The 18,095-nt window shown below is 46.0% G+C and overlaps 1 protein-coding gene across 1 annotated transcript in view; it reads left to right on the top strand.

The window, feature by feature from the left end:
- dlgap2a (discs, large (Drosophila) homolog-associated protein 2a) overlaps positions 1–18,095 on the top strand; it is a 127,953-nt gene that overhangs the window by 75,693 nt on the left and 34,165 nt on the right. The window contains exons 5-7 of the mRNA XM_067243296.1: positions 4,522–4,563; positions 10,079–10,481; positions 10,569–11,308. Coding sequence (XP_067099397.1) covers positions 4,522–4,563; positions 10,079–10,481; positions 10,569–11,308 — 1,185 coding nt within the window. The remainder of the gene's footprint in view (positions 1–4,521; positions 4,564–10,078; positions 10,482–10,568; positions 11,309–18,095) is intronic.

Here is an 18,095-nt window from a genome sequence, read left to right as displayed (position 1 = left end):
TAGTTAATAGGGCAGTCAGAGTAATGTCTTAGCGTGGTCCTTACCCTTACGATATGCAGATGACGTCCAAGTATGTGTGTGTGTGTGTGTGTGTGTACACAAGCCTTGTGGATGTTTGTGCAGCCATTTGATGTCATAATTGTGTAAATGGGCCATTGGACTATTTAATAAAATACCACCAGATGTTACACCAGGAGAACTATAGCCCTAATGCCTTTCAGATCGAGACAGCCATATGGATAAATGTTTCTGTCTGTCAAGCATCCGTCTAAGGTAATGTTATCCACTGTGGTTGATGGTTCTGCCATTGCAGTCAATCTTCCAGATGTCTCTGGGACATTCTTTGAGCGGGTGTTCGAGCTGTTCTCAAAATGTCATACGATGGCAGAGAAATTCAATGCTTAACTTTAATCCATGTCAGAAGCCAGAAAGAGAAGTGTTGCTTTCACTGTGTTTGTTGGTGGAAATAGGACGTTCTGAAATATCTCACCTAAAGGCATTGCAAAGCGGTCCCAACGGAGTTGTTGTTCTGAAACGAACGCTGCCTGCTGTCACTGCCATGGTCAAGTATCATTTACCTTTTCCCTACCTGTGGAGTGACTCCTAATGTAAAGCACCTTGCCTCACTGTCAGCGTGTCAGAGTGTGACATTTACCTGAGCTCTGTAGCCTCAGGCAAGGATGAACATGGAGATCTCTGCTGTAGTTAAGCTGCTGTTTCCAGGCAACCTCGGACGGTGGGCTATGGGGACTGATAGAAGCTTAATCGGAGTGTCTCCGCAGGACACGGAGCAGAGGGATGTTTGATGTTGGACAATGGTTGGATAAGGGTTGGATAAGGGTTGGTTGTCTGAAAAGTCCCTGTATGGTTGAATAAGAGTTGGTGGTCTGAAAAAGGGGTGGACGTTCAAAGATATCTTTTGAAGATCAGGAGGATGGATGAAGTCTGGCGAATGATTAGGGGAAAGCAGTATGATGATTCGTTGAAGGCCAGATGATGTTGGGATAGAATTGTGGGTAGATCATGTGACTGATGTTCCTTAATTATTGGCTTGATGCTGTGTGGCTGCGTGCCTGGAAGGTGGCAGGTCATCTGAGGCACTGGGACACCAAATACTCCATCTCTGGGAAATATATACAATCTGATACCTTCTATTTTTTCACCTCTATCACTATTTTACACGAATAAACACAATAAGCGGTTTGACATGGACAATTACTTCTGCTTGCTTCACATGAGTCGAGACTGTTGACAGTGTACCAATAGTGTTACATTATTTCCTTCAGTGGGCAAGCAAGGACAAGTCTTAAGGACAGATGATGGAGAAGATAAAGGTTTCTGAGATGTATCAGAGGTCAGACTTGGAAAATGGAATGAAGCCTTCCACAAGCCTTGCTACATTTCCATATTGCTGCTGATAACATGGATACAAATATGTCAACTGTCACTGAAAGAGCTTGACACAGAAACGACCCCGTTCCTTATCTCATACATGACCATGTGACCTCTTCCACACTGTCATGTTGATGTACGATGATGTCACACATGCTAATACAGTATGTCAGTACCAGCATCGACAGTATCTTTCTCTCTCTCTCTCTCTCTCTCTCTCTCTCTCTCTCTCTCTCTCTCTCTCTCTCTCTCTTCTCTCTCTCTCTCTCTCTCTCTCTCTCTCTCTCTTTCTTTATTTCTTTCTTTCTTTCTTTCTTTCTTTCTCTCTCTCTCTCTCTCTCTCTCTCTCTCTCTCTCTCTCTCTCTCTCTCTCTCTATCTATCTCTCGCTCTCTCTTTCTGTCTCTCTCTTTCTCTCTCTCTCTTTCACTCTCCCTCTCCTCTCTCTTTCACTCACGTTCTCTCTGCCTCCTGCTCTTTCCTACCGGAATTTCAGAGAGGAGGATGGTGATCCATTCAGACCCTTCCTAGATCCAGTCCAGGTTTTTAAACTATTCGGCTTTCATTCCCTTTACCTCTCCTTGTCCTGGGCAGACAAACTAAATCACCTCACTCCATTGAGTGATTAGTGGAATCATGTGGTGTGAGTGAGTGTCTGGGGAAGGAGCCTCACTGGCACAGTGGTAATATCAGAGGGCTTCGGGAGCTGCTGGTCTGTCAGGTCTGGTTGATGCATTGATGTACTCATTGTCTCTAGAACAAAAGCCCATGTATATTACACATCCAGGACTCTGCAACAACCCTTACTGGATCGTTTTGTGAGGAATCGGTAGGCAAACTCAATGTTGGGAGGATTCAACTTGTGTTATTTGGAGGGTAGGGTGGAATTGCCTGACACGATTTATTTCTGAAAAGCCTTACTTATGAAGCCTATAGATCTTATGAATGTTGCAATGTTGCATGTAGGTGACACATCCAGGACTCATTATCACTTACTCTATAGATTTGAAAGGAATCAGTTGGCAAACTCACTTATCTTATTTGAGGGAGTGGTCGCCTATTGACCTTTGTTCTCAAAAGGCCAACTTCTGAAGTGTGTAAATCTGGATCATGGGAAGTTGCTGTTGTCTAGGGATGCAGCCAACACTATCATTCCCAAGCATTAGAATGAGACGTTACTTCTGGCTAATGCTTTATTAAATGCTCAGTAAGTACTCTAATCATCCTGTTGGCTGGATAACATCATCGCTATCAGTGGATAGTCTCACGCTCTCTGCCGAGCTAGAGAGAGCTCACCCCTCTGCAAGGTTAGCAACACAGGTTCATCAAGTAGGCTACCATGTTTGGAGTTTGGTTCCTGCAGCAGAGCTGAATTGTCTTTAGTGTGATGTGTTTAGAGTGTTCCCAGAACAGGGTCAATAGCACTCCTTTCATTTCTCTGCCTCTAAAACAGCCAGTAAACCACCCAGATATCCACTTACGCTAATTACATTTTACTGTGAGATGTGCATGTGTCCATCTCTACTCCCTAGAGCTATGAGCAACCTTTTCAATCTGTGTGTGTATGTCTCTGTGTATGTGTGTGTGGGCTTGTCATCAATGCTTAATTAGCCTGCATGAAACACTATTTGGGCAATTATGTTCATGCATTTTTGCATATTATTTAGTTAGTGATTCAATTGAAATTTGACGTGCTAATTTACCTCCCTCGTGTTTTATCCTACTGTACCAACTGGTAGAAGAAAAAAAAATGTTCAGCATGAACTCCCTTCCTTTCTATACACCCAGAATTATCAGCATAAGTGCTGATGCAAGATTAACATCACAACAAATCATTCGACACATTGATTGACTTTGTGTCTCTAGTGTTCCGGGTTCCTTCCAAACACGAGACAAGGATCTCAGGCCCGACTGTCAGTATCACCTCCATCTCCAAAGTTATTACCGTCACCCCTTCAGTAGCATGCCGGGAGCGAGAAAGAGAGAGAGAGAGAGAGAGAGAGAGAGAGAGAGAGAGAGAGAGAGAGAGAGAGAGAGAGAGAGAGAGAGAGAGAGAGAGAGAGAGAGAGAGAGAGAGAGAGAGAGAGAGAGAGAGAGAGAGAGAGAGAGAGAGAGAGAGAGAGAGAGAGAGAGAGAGAGAGAGAGAGAGAGAGAGAGAGAGAGAGAGAGAGAGGAAGAAGGAGAACAAGGGGAATCAGATTAGACTTCCAGGATTTCAATTGAGGTTTTTCTCTGGAAGAGGGGTGCCCGTGGTACAGGTGAGAAGGCTTGCTGGGACCGAAAAGTTTTGATGGAACTGTCACAGAGTTGATTTTCAACCAGGAGATTTTCTGTTCGTCCTTCCCTTTTCTTCTTTGTTTCATTACAAATAAGCTGTGTAATATTAATGGGAAAACATAGAAAATGCAGTGTTCACCATTATGTTTTGTCTTATAAGCTTTCCTTGCAATCTAAACTTAAGTAGTCCACAGGATTGCTCTGCATGTTTTCCAAGGCACTGTCATATGCAGGCCATTTGCTGTTGAGGAGACCAGTTTCATATCAGGACAGTGTCTAAGACAATGTTGCTATGACGACCGCGAGTTGTGGTTGGAGGCACCCTCTAACAACTTGCTCGGGAATGCAGCGGTGGGTTGTTATGTAACGCGTGACTTACTCATTATACAGTACACAGGGGTTTCCTGTGGCAGGATCTCACATCCAGCATGGTTTATTCATAGTTTAGTGGATTTGTGTGTCCCCCCTTTTGTCAATCCCATCCAGTGAAATATCCGCTGCTTGGCAGCATTGCCACTTGAGAGTTTTGAGGGGAGCATTTTCTATTTTGGGAGCCGGGAATGAAGGATTTGAGAGATGATGGTACATCGTTTTCAATGCTATTCACATTGTATAGGCCTTGGCCCAAATGCTTTGTACCAGGTAAAGCAGATAGAACTTTGAAATCTGCAATTATATGCACACACAGCAAAATCCTTTGAAGCTCAAATTCATTCACGAGAAACAAAGAGATTGGCACACATGAAAGCTCTCAATCCAAAATGTTGAGCCTCTTGTCATTCTAATGACGAGTGCTGCTTCTGTCTCAGGTGAGATATCATCTCCCATCCAGCACACAGGAGCCTCCTGTCAGGAGCCCATTTCAGTTTTGGCCCCGACAGAGGAACTGCATCCAGTGTATTGCACTGAGCACATCATAGATAATGCAGTTCATCATTGCCTCAGCAAATTCATTGCCTCGTGAGTATTCAATCCGCAGCCTACGTTATGAGCTAACATGATCACAAAACAACTCAAAAGGCCTACATGCTGGCCGCACAGAATGAATGTCCTCAGTCCGCCCACCCTCCCCACCCCTCCCCACCCCTCCCCTCCCCTCCCCTCCCCACCCCACCCCTCCCCACCCCTCCCCACCCCCCACAACCCTCCCCACCCCCCACAACCCTCACCACCCCTGCCCACCCCTCCCCACCCCACCCCACCCCTCTCTCTAGCACACAAGTTACGTCAGATTCCCACAGCTTCATCTCCCTCTCCCCCTTGTCCCGCTATTGATGCTTGGCCCCGAGCCGACAGACAGCTGCAGTTGATCGGTGCTGCTGGTCTGATCCAACGTGTTAGCAGCTAACCCTCCTCCATCGAGAGGGAGATGGCGGGAGCTCTGATTGCCCCAGATCCCACCTCTAGCGCACCGCAGGCCCACAGAGATCTGTCTTTACTGAGATCCAGACATCTGCTGCCAGGTCTGTGTACCAACACGCTGATCAGCGCAACAGGACAACGCCGGAGGCTACGACAGCATCAGGTTGAAACACACACAGTCAGGCACCCACCGAGAGATGTACACACACACACGAAAACACACACACAAACGTGCATTTAACATGTCTAGTAACACTCCAGTTGTTACTAGTTACTGTAACTTTGGACTGGTATGTTGCCAGTCATGGCCCATACTGTACCAACTCTACAACACCGCACTTATAGAGAACAGTCACGTCCGTGGCGCAGATTTACGGTACTTGACTGTGGTCTTACATCATCATGGCAGTAGGTTCATTGTGAAACCCCACAGTGATTTAAACCTCTGGCTGCAAGAATGGACCCTCTGCAAGTGAATGCGTGCTGATTCAGCACATGTTGCTTCAAATATTTACAATGCTCTTGCTTCTCATCTTTTAACAAACATAAATATGCTACTGTCATCGAGATGTTATCGTTTCACTGTATTTAAGCAATTAAGCTATTGCCCTGTGATATTTTTCTTTTTTTCACCGTCCCTGGTGTCTGAGATGTGGAGGTCGATTTGCTATGTGGCGAATAAATACTGACTGTTCCTTGAATCCGAACACTGAAATGATGTAGAATTGCAAATCTGATCTTTGTTCTTCTGCTGTACTGTCCTTATGTACTGTACTCTGTGTTGCTTATCACTGTGGAGAGGGTGGCAGGTGACAAAACCTCAAACAGACAGAGAGAGATGGTCCACTAAATCTGTACTACCATCCCTTCAATATCTTTCTCCATCTTGCTAACGATCCAATCAAATGTGTTTTTAGCCATATCAAAGCAGTGACCTGAGCTGCAATGTTTTGTGTAAAAACAGCAAGGCAAGGCTGTTCTGGGCCACTTGGTTTGCTTCTTCCCATTGGACGTCACACCAATTTAAGAGCCCCGACCATCGCTGATCCCCCCCTCCAGGGGTTAAGGACACAATTCTCCCGTGTTTTATTTCCTGATGAAAGGCCGCTATTCCAGGGAGACTGTGTTTAACCTTTGGGAGATGGATAATCAAGCTGGTTCATCGATTTGTTTTCCTATGAGAGCCTAGGCCTTTTCTTTATCCATTTGGAAGGGGGTCTTTGTTTGTTGAAGCTAGTCTCACTGGTTGTTCTTGTTGTATGTTTTCGGTTCTCTGATCTTGTGAAACTGACACCTATGTCATGTATCAGTGAGGTGTCACATCCTTGAAGTCATTTTCTACCCTCGTCCTTTGCACTCTTGCTGGGTCTCGTGGAATCTTAGAGACTGCACTGTGTACTGTGCCACGTACGTTCAGATGTCAAAGATGTCATCCAACGTTGAATGGTTGCTATGCTGTGGTGTAAATCAGTTCATAGCTTCATCATCCTTCACTGAAGTGATATTGTTGTGGTGACTCACACACAGAGCAACACATTGACATCAAGGCTTTGTTTTGTTATGTTCTCCTCCGACAAGAGCTAGCTATTGCCAACTCTGAAGGTCGCTCGCCTCGACTCTCTAGTCTTCTCCCTGCTGTATTATCTTTTAACTTTGTTTTCAAGTCCTGTTACCGGCTGAAGGAATGGGGGTATGGTGCTGTCAGAGTTACTCTGAACAGATATAACGCTATTTAAATGCTAATGTGATAAGAAGAGCAAAACGACCTTTGGTCATACCCTGTGCACAGCAGAGCACTGGCTTGATAAAGGGCTGCCTAATAAATGAGCTGGCTTCGCATAACTCCCGTCCCTTCACCATGTCAGGTGTCCAGGCTACTGCTCTAGTAGGCTCATTGACATTGGACATTGTTGGAGCTGTGGCCCAGTGCTAAGTGTTAAGCCACACATGATTGGCCACATGTGCCAGGTGTTAAGCCAGACATGATTGGTTGAAAGCTCAATGTTTTTGTCAGACTCGGTTGATTTGGGAGACTGACTCTTGAGCAAGCCATTGAGTTACCATGGTCTCACTAGGAGAGACACTCTGATGTCAGGTGGTGTATTGGCATGATTCATGCCGAACAGGTCACAATGAGTTCATGTGTGGTGGTTTCATCCTGCACAACCAAAGTACGTACCACAAGTCTTAATGTGTGAGGTTCAAAATGTGAAGGCACTGCTGTTTCATCCTTATATGCAAACCATACTAACTCCAAAATGAGCTTCATTAAAACACCAGAGTAGCCGACTTTAACACCTCCCAATGGTTAGACTGTTGTCTAACCATTTGCCTGGATCCTCCAGTAATTGGATGAGTTGCCGTGGCACCACTATATATGCAAAAACAACAAGTCTACTCTTTGCTGTTGCCATAGTTGTCACAGATGGGCCCTCGTTGTCTCTCTTTGTTTGGAGAGCACTTTCTGGAAGGATGCTTTCTTGCTTCCGCCTCGGTCTCACATAAATATTCAATGCATGTTGGAGGAAGCAGTTTCTCAATCCTCTATTTCAACCCCAACACCCTCCCCCCGCCATTTTCTACAGGAACAGAATTTTTAGTTGAGGGAGATAGGAAGAGAGAGAGAAAAAGAGAGAGAGAGAGAGAGAGGGAGAGGGAGAGAGAGAGAGAGAGAGAGAGAGAGAGAGAGAGAGAGAGAGAGAGAGAGAGAGAGAGAGAGAGAGAGACCACAGGAGAGACCAGTGAGGCACTGTCTGTGTGTGCTGTGTATAATCCAGGGAAATGCCACGGTCCTGCCACCAGATCATTTATTAAAGTCAGCTCTATGAGATTCTTCGAGGTGCACGCATCAGAGATTGGCTGCATGGAACGACTATGGCATAACTTCAGGCAGCAGCCTATCATTTCATACCCACAGTGCACAGTCATCCTCTGTAGCTGAAAATTGAGTGACGCCACAGAGACAAACACAGCCTTTAGCGTCTCTCAAAATCTAAAGCTGTTTTACGGAAGCCATTTAACATTTTTCTTGATATTTAATGTTTTCTTATGACATTGTGTCTCAGAATGACAGGTTTGAGCTTCATTAGGGGAATATTCCCCTGTTTTCCATTTAGCGCTTCTAAAACTAGATCAATTTTACAACTGGCAGCTAACTAGACAGCCTCTCCCAAGGCTCCTGTCCTTGTCCATGAGGAATGAAACATTTAGACTGATGGATATCAACAGCTGATGTACTACAACTGAACAGGGTCTGCCAGCCTTGTCAAGCTTCAGGGGTCAATAGAAAAGGCAGGTTATACTGTAAATCTACATTCTCTACACCTTGTATCACATGGAACTTTATTGTATTGCCAGATTATGACTAGAGGTATATGTTTCAACAAGGGACATAGACCAGCACCTTCCTTACACTCACTGGTAACAGATGAAAAAAATCTTTCTGTCCTTCATCAAACTTTTTCTGGACAAAGGTAGACTGTTGCTAAATACCTGCTTCAGCTCCCTGTACAGACCCAATGTGCCCAGCCCCACATACATCCAGCATAATTAGAAAACTTCCAATATTTGTGGGCGTCCATTCCAACAGTCTTGTGAAAACTCTCATTCTCTTTATAGAGTTTGAGTAGAAGAGCAGGGATTTATGAATCGTGTTGTTGGGTGTGTGTGTGTTTTACAGCGACTGTTGCGTCTGTAAAAGGCAAGATGCGGATTCTATAGGTGCATGAAATACGACCTCTCTAGTCTTGTGCTTTATAACAGCAATATTTTCCTTATCAGCAGAGAAGGTTTTGAGTCTGTTGATTTCAACCTTGCATTGAGGGGCAGACAATAATATCAGAAATAATTCAATATAGTCATATAGTCTTAATGTGCCTAATTGACCTGTTTGTCTTTTTTAAGAGTAGATAGTTACGATGAAAGTTAAGTAGAGGCTAGTTTTATAGAAGATAGTTCAGAGACTACAGTTAAGTAAAGGCTAGCTAAGTAGCCTGTATAATTTCTCAGTGTACCCCATAAAATGAAGGTGAGACAGACAAACCAGCAAAGTCTCACTGGCCCAATGACAGATGATGTACCAGAATCAGTCCTGTCTATCCTGGCTGTCTTGGCCAAACATATTTATCTTCACTTCTAGTAGTTGCAGAAACATGTTCATATTAGTGTGCCCTTCGTCCTTAGACTTGATTAAATGGGAGGGCATTGCAATTATGGTAGAGAGAATGTGTGGTACGCTAGCTACATAAAGCCAAGCTGTCCTCTGATGAAGTTAAATACAACAGGGGAGGGTTCAGACGTCTGCCCTTGATGATAGATCACAGAACATTGGCATTATAATCTGCTGCTGTGGCCGGTGTGTGTGTTTGAGTGTCAGCTTACGTGTGTTTGTATGTGTGTGTGTGTGTGTGTGTTCAGCAGAATACCTCCCATTCCCAAGGACACGCCCGTCCAGCAGTGCACCTCAAAGCGCTCTGCTCAGGGCTTTGACGGATGACATGGCCGCTCCAGAATGATAGGCTATTATTTTACTTTGCATTGGATAAATGGCAATGCAGGCTGCTACCTGTCGCCTCGCCTTGTCTCTTCCTCTGGCTTTGCCCGGAAAACACAGACAGATATGCAGAGGAGGGATGAATGATCGTGTCTGTGTGCTTGTGCGGCATCTTATTTTCTGCTTCATGTTTAGTTACTTTTTGGGGGTTTAACTACTCGTTTTGGGTGGCTGACAAATGTGTGCAGAAACTCTTATGTCGGAATGATTGCTGAGTTTAGTCAAGGCACCATATGAGGGGATCCAAATGAGGATAACATTAGCACAATGAGTTGTTGATGTGAAGACGTCCCCACCCTCTCCCTCTCTCTCTCTCTCTCTCTCTCTCTCTCTCTCTCTCTCTCTCTCTCTCTCTCTCTCTCACCCCCTCTATCTGTCTCTCTCTCTCAATCTCTCCATCCCTCTCTGCACCTCCCTCTCTTGCTCTCCTTCTAATTCACTCACCCTCTCCTTCTCCCTCCCTCTGTCCCTTCTCTCTCTCTCTTCCACAGACCAGCAGTATTCATGGTCGCCTTCGCAGCACTTCGATGAGGACAGCTACTCCCCTCCTCCCCCCCCACCCAGGAACATGAAGGGCCTTTCCGGCGGCCGGCCAGGCCACCTCCAGCTCCAGCTCCAGCTCTCCTCCTCCGGACACCACACCTGCGGCCTCCAGGCCGACTGCGACCCCTCCCTGGATCACCTCCACCACGGCCCCGTGTCGGCAGGCCCCGAGTCCCGCTCCCCGTCTTACCTCCTCAGCCCCACCGAGAGCTGCCCCCTGGAGCACCACCGCTGCTCGCCACGGAGCTCCATCCACTCAGACTGCATGGTGATCCCCATGGCCATGTCGGCTACCGACCACTCGGTCTCCAGCAGCACCTTCCCCAGGATGCACTACGGCAACAGCTCGCGGGAAAGCGGTGGCGGCGGCAGCAGGGAATCGCGGGAGCGGGACGACGGCGGCTCGTCGTCTCACGGTGGGGGTGGAGGCGGGGGCGGAGGAGGAGGCGGCGGCGGGGGGGGCGGGGGGAGCGGCAAGATGAACCGCATCCCCGCCAATCTGCTGGACCAGTTTGAGAAGCAGATGCCCCTGCACCGGGACGGCTTCCACACTCTGCAGTACCAGAAGACCTCCACCACCACCACCGCAGAGCAGCGCAACGAGAGCCCTGGACGCATCCGCCACCTGGTCCACTCTGTCCAGAAGCTGTTCACCAAGTCCCACTCCTTAGAAGGTTCCTCCAAGATGAACGGCACCAAAGGTGACTCTCACCGAGAAGGCTCCCACCATCACCATCACCATCATCACGGGCACAGCCACCACAAACACTCCAAACGTAGCAAGAGCAAAGACCGCAAGTCGGAGGGCGGCAGCGGCAAGCATCGCTCGGGTGGCTGGTGGAGCTCTGACGACAACCTGGACAGTGACAGCACGTACCGCACTCCCAGCGTCATGTCCCGACACCCGGCGGACCACATGAGCCACTGCTATCCCGACTCGGTGCACTCCGGCCACATGGGGGAGCTGTCTCTCAAGACGTCGAAGAGCAACAACGACGTCAAGTGTTCGGCGTGCGAGAGCATGGCCATGGCGCCCGAGGGGAAGTTCATGAAGAGGAGTTCGTGGTCCACGCTGACGGTGAGCCAGGCCAAGGAAGCGTACCGCAAGTCGTCGCTCAACCTCGAGAAACCCATGACCCCCACCGACCTCAAACCCAGCGTCAGGCCCTGCCACTTCCTACAGGTCAGTTGCTCAGAGCCCGGTCTCTCATGAAAATACACACATACAGCTTTGTTAGGGCCACTTTATAGTCGTTTTAAACAGAAAGTTGCTTAGTCATTAGTTGGGCATTTATTGGAGGACCTAACGTTACATTTTAAGATTTGCATTTGTGTGCTTGGCACCAGAGACTCTTTACAAAGGAATGTTCAGCATGTCAGCTGGTCATCCTATTTTTTTGGACCGCTCACTTGGTCCGATCCATGCAGCTGTGTGCACCTGTCCTAGCCGCCACAGGTGGTTAGTAGTGGATAGAACAGGACGCAGTGGGAAGAAATCAATGACTGTATCAATGACTGGCACAGGAAACCAGGCAGCATGAGGTATGGGAAGAGAAAAGACGCGAGGAGAGATCAATGCAGATTTGAGCCTGCTGTTCTGGAGGGTCTCACTGGGGTGTCACTTTCTGGTGTGTGCTCGACAGTTGAATCAAAGATACTTACTGCTTACTTACTGCTTACTTACTGCTTACTTACTGCTTACTTATTTACTTACTTACTTACTGCTTCCCTTGGCCAATGATTGTTTTTTGGGTGCATTGTAGGAAGGCTCAGTTTAAAGTGGCACTGCATTAATGCCAAGTCATGGATATTGGTAACAGTCATGAAGATAATGAACATAATTCTTCAATCTGCACCATAATATATTGTACATTGAAGTATGGTCCACATGATGCTAATATTGAGGAACCAACTGCCTGGACCCAGAATGAAGTGAGCTGTTTTATTCACTGAAACAGAGTCCCAAGAGGCTGTGAATGGGTTGTATCTATTAAATGTCGGAAGTTAATAGACGGGAAGTATATTACTCCCTGACACACCAAATGTCTTTATTGCATCTAAACCCTATCAAGGGGTAAACCAGCTGGACCCTACCTTTACCATTAAAAGGGCTGAAAATGAGGCCCCAAATAAACAAGGCGTCCTTTAATCTTCTTAGCGGTAAGTGCACTAAAGCTCTCGCGCCGAGGCATTGATGACATCTGACTTTAATGTGCCTCGCTTTGGTCATTTTGTGTCCGGTGTCGTCTCCACAGCGGCATAAACAGGCGCTTCTAAAAATAGAGCTGCCCGCTTTCTGCCGCAGGGTTATTTTTAGCCGAGCGTTATCAATCCGATCGGCGGAGGGTGACACATCGTCTCTCATAGGGGTGTGACGTGCCCGCTCCCTGAGACTGAGCTACCCCAGAGAGCCTCGGTAGACACACACACACACACACATACAGTTAGGTCCATAAATATTTGGACATTGACACAATTTTCATCGTTTTGGCTCTGTATACCACCACAATGGATTTGAAATGAAACAATCAAGATGTGCTTTAAGTGCAGACTTTCAGATTTAATTTCAGGGTATTTTTATCCAAATCAGGTGAACGGTGTAGGAATTACAACACATTTTATATGTGGCCCCCCCCTTTTTAAGGGACCAAAAATAATTGGACAAACTAACATAATCATAAATCTAATTGTCACTTTTAATACTTGGTTGAAAATCCTTTGCAGTCAATGACAGCCTGAAGTCTGGAACCCATAGACATCACCAGACGCTGGGTTTCGTCCCTGGTGATGCTCTGCCAGGCCTCTACTGCAACTGTCTTCAGTTCCTGCTTGTTCTTGGGGCATTTTCCCTTCAGTTTTGTCTTTAGCAAGTGAAATGCATGCTCAGTTGGATTTAGGTCAGGTGATTGACTTGGCCATTGCAGAACATTCCACTTCTTTGCCTTAAAAAACTCTTTGGTTGCTTTCGCAGTATGCTTCGGGTCATTGTCCATCTGCACTGTGAAGCGCCGTCCTATGAGTTCTGAAGCATTTGGCTGAATCTGAGCAGATAATATTGCCCGAAACACTTCAGAATTCATCCTACTGCTTTTGTCAGCAGTCACATCATCGATAAATACAAGGGAACCAGTTCCATTGGCAGCCATACATGCCCACGCCATAACACTACCTCCACCATGCTTCACTGATGAGGTGGTATGCTTTGGATCATGAGCAGTTCCTTCCATTCTCCATACTCTTCTCTTCCCATCATTCTGGTACAAGTTGATCTTGGTCTCATCTGTCCATAGGATGTTGTTCCAGAACTGTACAGGGTCTTTTAGATGTTTTTTGGCAAACTCTAATCTGGTCTTCCTGTTTTTGAGACTCACCAATGGTTTACATCTTGTGGTGAACCCTCTGTATTTACTCTGGTGAAGTCTTCTCTTAATTGTTGACTTTGACACAGATACGCCTACCTCCTGGAGAGTGTTCTTGATCTGGCCAACTGTTGTGAAGGGGTTTTTCCTCACCAGGGAAAGAATTCTTCTGTCATCCACCACAGTTGTTTTCCGTGGTCTTCCGGGTCTTTTGGTGTTGCTGAGCTCACCAGTGCGTTCTTTCTTTTTAAGAATGTACCAAACAGTTGATTTGGCCACACCTAATGTTTTTGCTATCTCTCTGATAGGTTTGTTTTGATTTTTCAGCCTAACGATGGCTTGCTTCACTGATGGTGACAGCTCTTTGGACTTCATATTGAGAGTTGACAGCAACAGATTCCAAACACAAATATCATACTTGAAATGAACTCTAGACCTTTTATCTGCTCCTTGTCAATGAAATAACAAACTCCCATGAGGGAATAACATACACCTGGCCATGGAACAGCTGAGCAGCCAATTGTCCAATTACTTTTGGTCCCTTAAAAAGGGGGGGGCCACATATCAAATGTGTTGTAATTCCTACACCGTTCACCTGATTTGGATGTAAATACCCTGAAATTAAAGCTGAAAGTCTGCACTTAAAGCACATCTTGATTGTTTCATTTCAAATCCATTGTGGTGTTATACAGAGCCAAAATGATGAAAATTGTGTCAATGTCCAAATATTTATGGACCTAACTGTATAAACAAATACACCAATACACACACACACTCCACACTCCCAGAGGGGAGCTAAAAGATGGCCATGTTGGCCCTGATGCTGTTCATCAACGGAGGCATTCAGCCAGGTGGATTGAGTTGTTAGTGATGAACATTAGTCCAACGATGGGTCACATTGGAAAGCTTTCACTTCCTGTTGTTGGTCGGTGTGGTTGCAGCATCTCTGGCTAATACAGAGGACGAGGCCTTCAGAGGGTGTGTGTGTGTGTGTGTGTGTATGTGTGTGTAGGAGGGGGGGATGAAGAGGATGTTTGTGCTCACTCCAGATGGGTTGATGATGAGAGTCACCTTGCAGGTGTCCTTGCTTTCAACAACTGGGTGATTTGGTCATGTGAATCTGTGAAAAAGCAGCGACAGTTTGGTGGGATTGAAGTGTGCTCTCATGTGTTTATGAATGTGTGTGTGTGTGTGTGTGTGGGGGGGGGGGGGTGTCAATCGGTGACTAGGGCATAAGACAGTGATGGAGTAATGTTGGCTTGTCTTCTAACATGACAAATGTTGGGAATAATATGTGGTGTGGGCCATTGCTCTCTGTCTGTGGCAGACGGATTGCACAAATTAGTCTCAATTAACCTGTCACACACACACACCTTTTGAAGTTCTCGTTAGCCCTGTTTGGTGATGACAGCAGGCTTGATGTAGTGACAGGGACAGAGGAATACAGGGTTTAACATGATCAGCTCACTAACACACATTTGTTTCACTTTTCTTCAGTTTCTATACCTCTTTTTTCTATCGCTTTCAACCCACCATATCTCTCTCACTTACTCTTTTGCCTACACTTTTTTCTATAATTTTCTATCTCTCACCCTCCACCCAATCATTGCTTTAACAGGTCCTATACTAACAGTGATACACCCCTCTCATTACTTCTGCCCAATCTAACTCTGGGCAGTCACAACACGACACAATAACACTGGCTTACCAGTCTCATTTGGCCTCCATTAATTCAGCTTTCCCCCCGGTGAACACAACTCTCTCTCTTCCTCCCCAAAAGACAACAAAGTGGAGGATTAGACTTTGATAGTTTTGCTGATAGGGTGCTGCAGCATGATTTAATAAGCCAATTAATGGCTGTGTGGACTCTGTGGAAGCTGTTCTGAGGGGAGAAGGCCCATATGATTAAAAGACTAAGGGAAGTGCGGTTATGCAGAGGCAGGGATGTTTGTGTCTCCAAGGCTGGACGGCACGATGACCCAAAGGGGTCTCTTACTCTGGTTATGGAGAACTGGCATGCTGAATAAGATCAGGTTTCATTCACATGCAAAGAATTGAATGTGAAAGCTGGAATGGAACAGAAATCGGCATTTTTTATCACTGGGATTTTTCTACATGACTGGGATCTTTATAGAACTGCAGTGAACTCGATGTGAACTGAGAGTTCTGTATTTTGGATGGCCTCCAAAACCAATGAGGCCTCCGACAGTCATCCTACTAGGAGTGGGTTAAATAAAAGAATAAGTGCAGGTGTTCCGTTCATGAGGCTCTCCTATGGCACATCCTAGAGATGCAGAAGATGTGTGCTCTACACTGTCCTACACTGTACATGCCATCTGCATCTTCATCTGTCATCCTTCAGGGTACAAGCCTCTTTCAGGGGAAAGGACAGGGTGACACGGGGAACACAGCCTGGGACTTCACAGATTCACACGGCCTTGAAGAGGCCTTTAATATATCCAGCACAGGGATTAGGAAGCAGTGGGAGTACTGTAACTAGCTAGAGGGACATGTAACACCACTCCCAGTTCAGATCTGGCTATGAGACGTACTTGCTATTGTACATCTTCCTCTTCCCAGCCCCGCTCCCTGCTGTATATTTGCTGTCGGCGGGTGAGAATTGCTGTTGTGGAGCGGTGCTTCAGGATAGACAGGAAGGATCCTTTCTGTGCTCGTGATGCTCCAAGGTGCTGGAAGAGAGTCTCAAACCATCATCGCCCTGACAACAGAGCCTGGCAACCTAGCGACAGGAGAGAACAACTCACCCTGTGAGGAAACCAGGCAGAAAGAGAGAGGGAGAGAGATCTAGGAAGAGAGTGGAAGATGAAGAGGACGAGCGAATGGAGGGATTGAGGAGGAAATTGCGAGGAGGGGTAAAAGTGGAGCGGCATGTAGCTAGAGCGTAGAAGAACAAGAACCAAATTAAAGGGGAGGAAACAGAGGGACAGCATGAAAGAAACAGAAAATGAGTCAGCGAATGAGAAAATAACAACTGCTCTCTGAAACACAAATAGACAGAAAGTAATACAGAATATGTTCATAATTCCTGGGAAGGAAATTGTAGGTGGGAGCGGGGGGACAGGATCATCAATGATTGAGTTGTTAAAGCAGGGGCAATCCTGCTCTCCTCTGCTGGCTGAGTCCCTATTTAAGGACACTCACGTCTGTTCTCTGGCTGGAGAGAGGATCTGAGGATGGAGGAGAGCTGCAGAGTTAATCAATGAAAAGGACCCCGGGGGGGCATCGGCAGAGACGTCCAGGCCCTGGGGATCCCTACTGGGGCCAAGGATCAAGGCTGGGAATGAGCATGCAGGGGAATCGGACCTGCAGAGCCTTAGACTGTAGCTACTGTAAAAATACTGGGTTTACACCAACCATTTGAGTACTTGAAAACAATTTGAAAACTTGGAACCAAAGCTCTAGATAATATTTGGTGATTGTTTTAATAAGAAATAATGTTTTATCTGGGCATGGGAGATCGTTATTGTTTTGAAGCTGCACATGGTTCTGAATAGGTCTACAGTCTTTTCTGCTTTAAACATAACATTTAAAGAAGCCAGGCTCGGTGTGACCAGGAGACGTTTGGACAATAATGATAAATTGTGTAGGTTTTAATGATGCATATCGCCTTGTTCTGTCCCTGGGGAGTCGACATGCCGGGGAGTCGACATGCACACACACACACACAAACATGCACGCACGCGCACACACACAATAATACACACACACACAGACACTGCTGCCTGACCTGTGTTCTACCTTCCAAGGGAGATGGGACATCCTCTATCTAGTTTATCAGCAAAACCAAATTAAAAATATCTCACCACCTGCTTGCACCTGTCCTCGGGTGTTTTCTTCATTAATTAGACATCTAAAAATATCAAATCCCTCCAAGACTTAATTAACCCATCGACTTCATTTAGAAGGCAGTGTATATGTCTGTGTAGTGTGTCTGTGTGTTGTGTGTAAGTATGTTTGTGTGTATTGACTTGACAAAAGTGGTTGCATGTGTGTGTTTGCGCGTGTGTGCGTGCGTGTGTGTATGAAGCGTACACGTGCGTATATGCCTTTCTAAGTATCTCTTCCAAAAATATTTCTGCTCTGTAATCACATCTTTGAAATAAATGGTTTCAGACCCATCGGGTTTCCATCATCCAACACAGTACCTATTCATCAGTGTCAGAGCCCCATTGGCTTGTCATTTGTACCCAACCACTGTTCATACTGTTCGTAAGAGAGATGCTTTTTGATCCATAGCTCTAAGTGGTACACAAAGGATTTCTTAAATTGAAAGTGTAATTGATCAATTATTAAAGCCATTTGACCTGACTGGAGTTAATGTAACAATCACAGATTAGACTGTGTGTGTGTGTGTGTGTGTGTGTGTGTGTGTGTGTGTGTGTGTGTGTGTGTGTGTGTGTGTGTGTGTGTGTGTGTGTGTGTGTGTGTGTGTGTGTGTGTGTGTGTGGTAGAATTTACGTCAAAGCTGAACATCTCATGTTTACTAAGATATGACAGTAATGGGTGGATAATTGGGAGGTTCTGACCACAATATTAATTTGTTTCACAAGAAAATTCAACTGCATATACTAATATGATGTAGTTTTGCAC

The sequence above is a fragment of the Osmerus mordax genome, chromosome 9 (genome assembly GCF_038355195.1).
Source record: "Osmerus mordax isolate fOsmMor3 chromosome 9, fOsmMor3.pri, whole genome shotgun sequence".
NCBI classification, from domain to species: Eukaryota; Metazoa; Chordata; class Actinopteri; order Osmeriformes; family Osmeridae; genus Osmerus; species Osmerus mordax.
The sequence above is the reverse complement of the archived record's forward strand: the minus strand, read 5'-3'. Positions and strand labels throughout refer to the sequence as shown.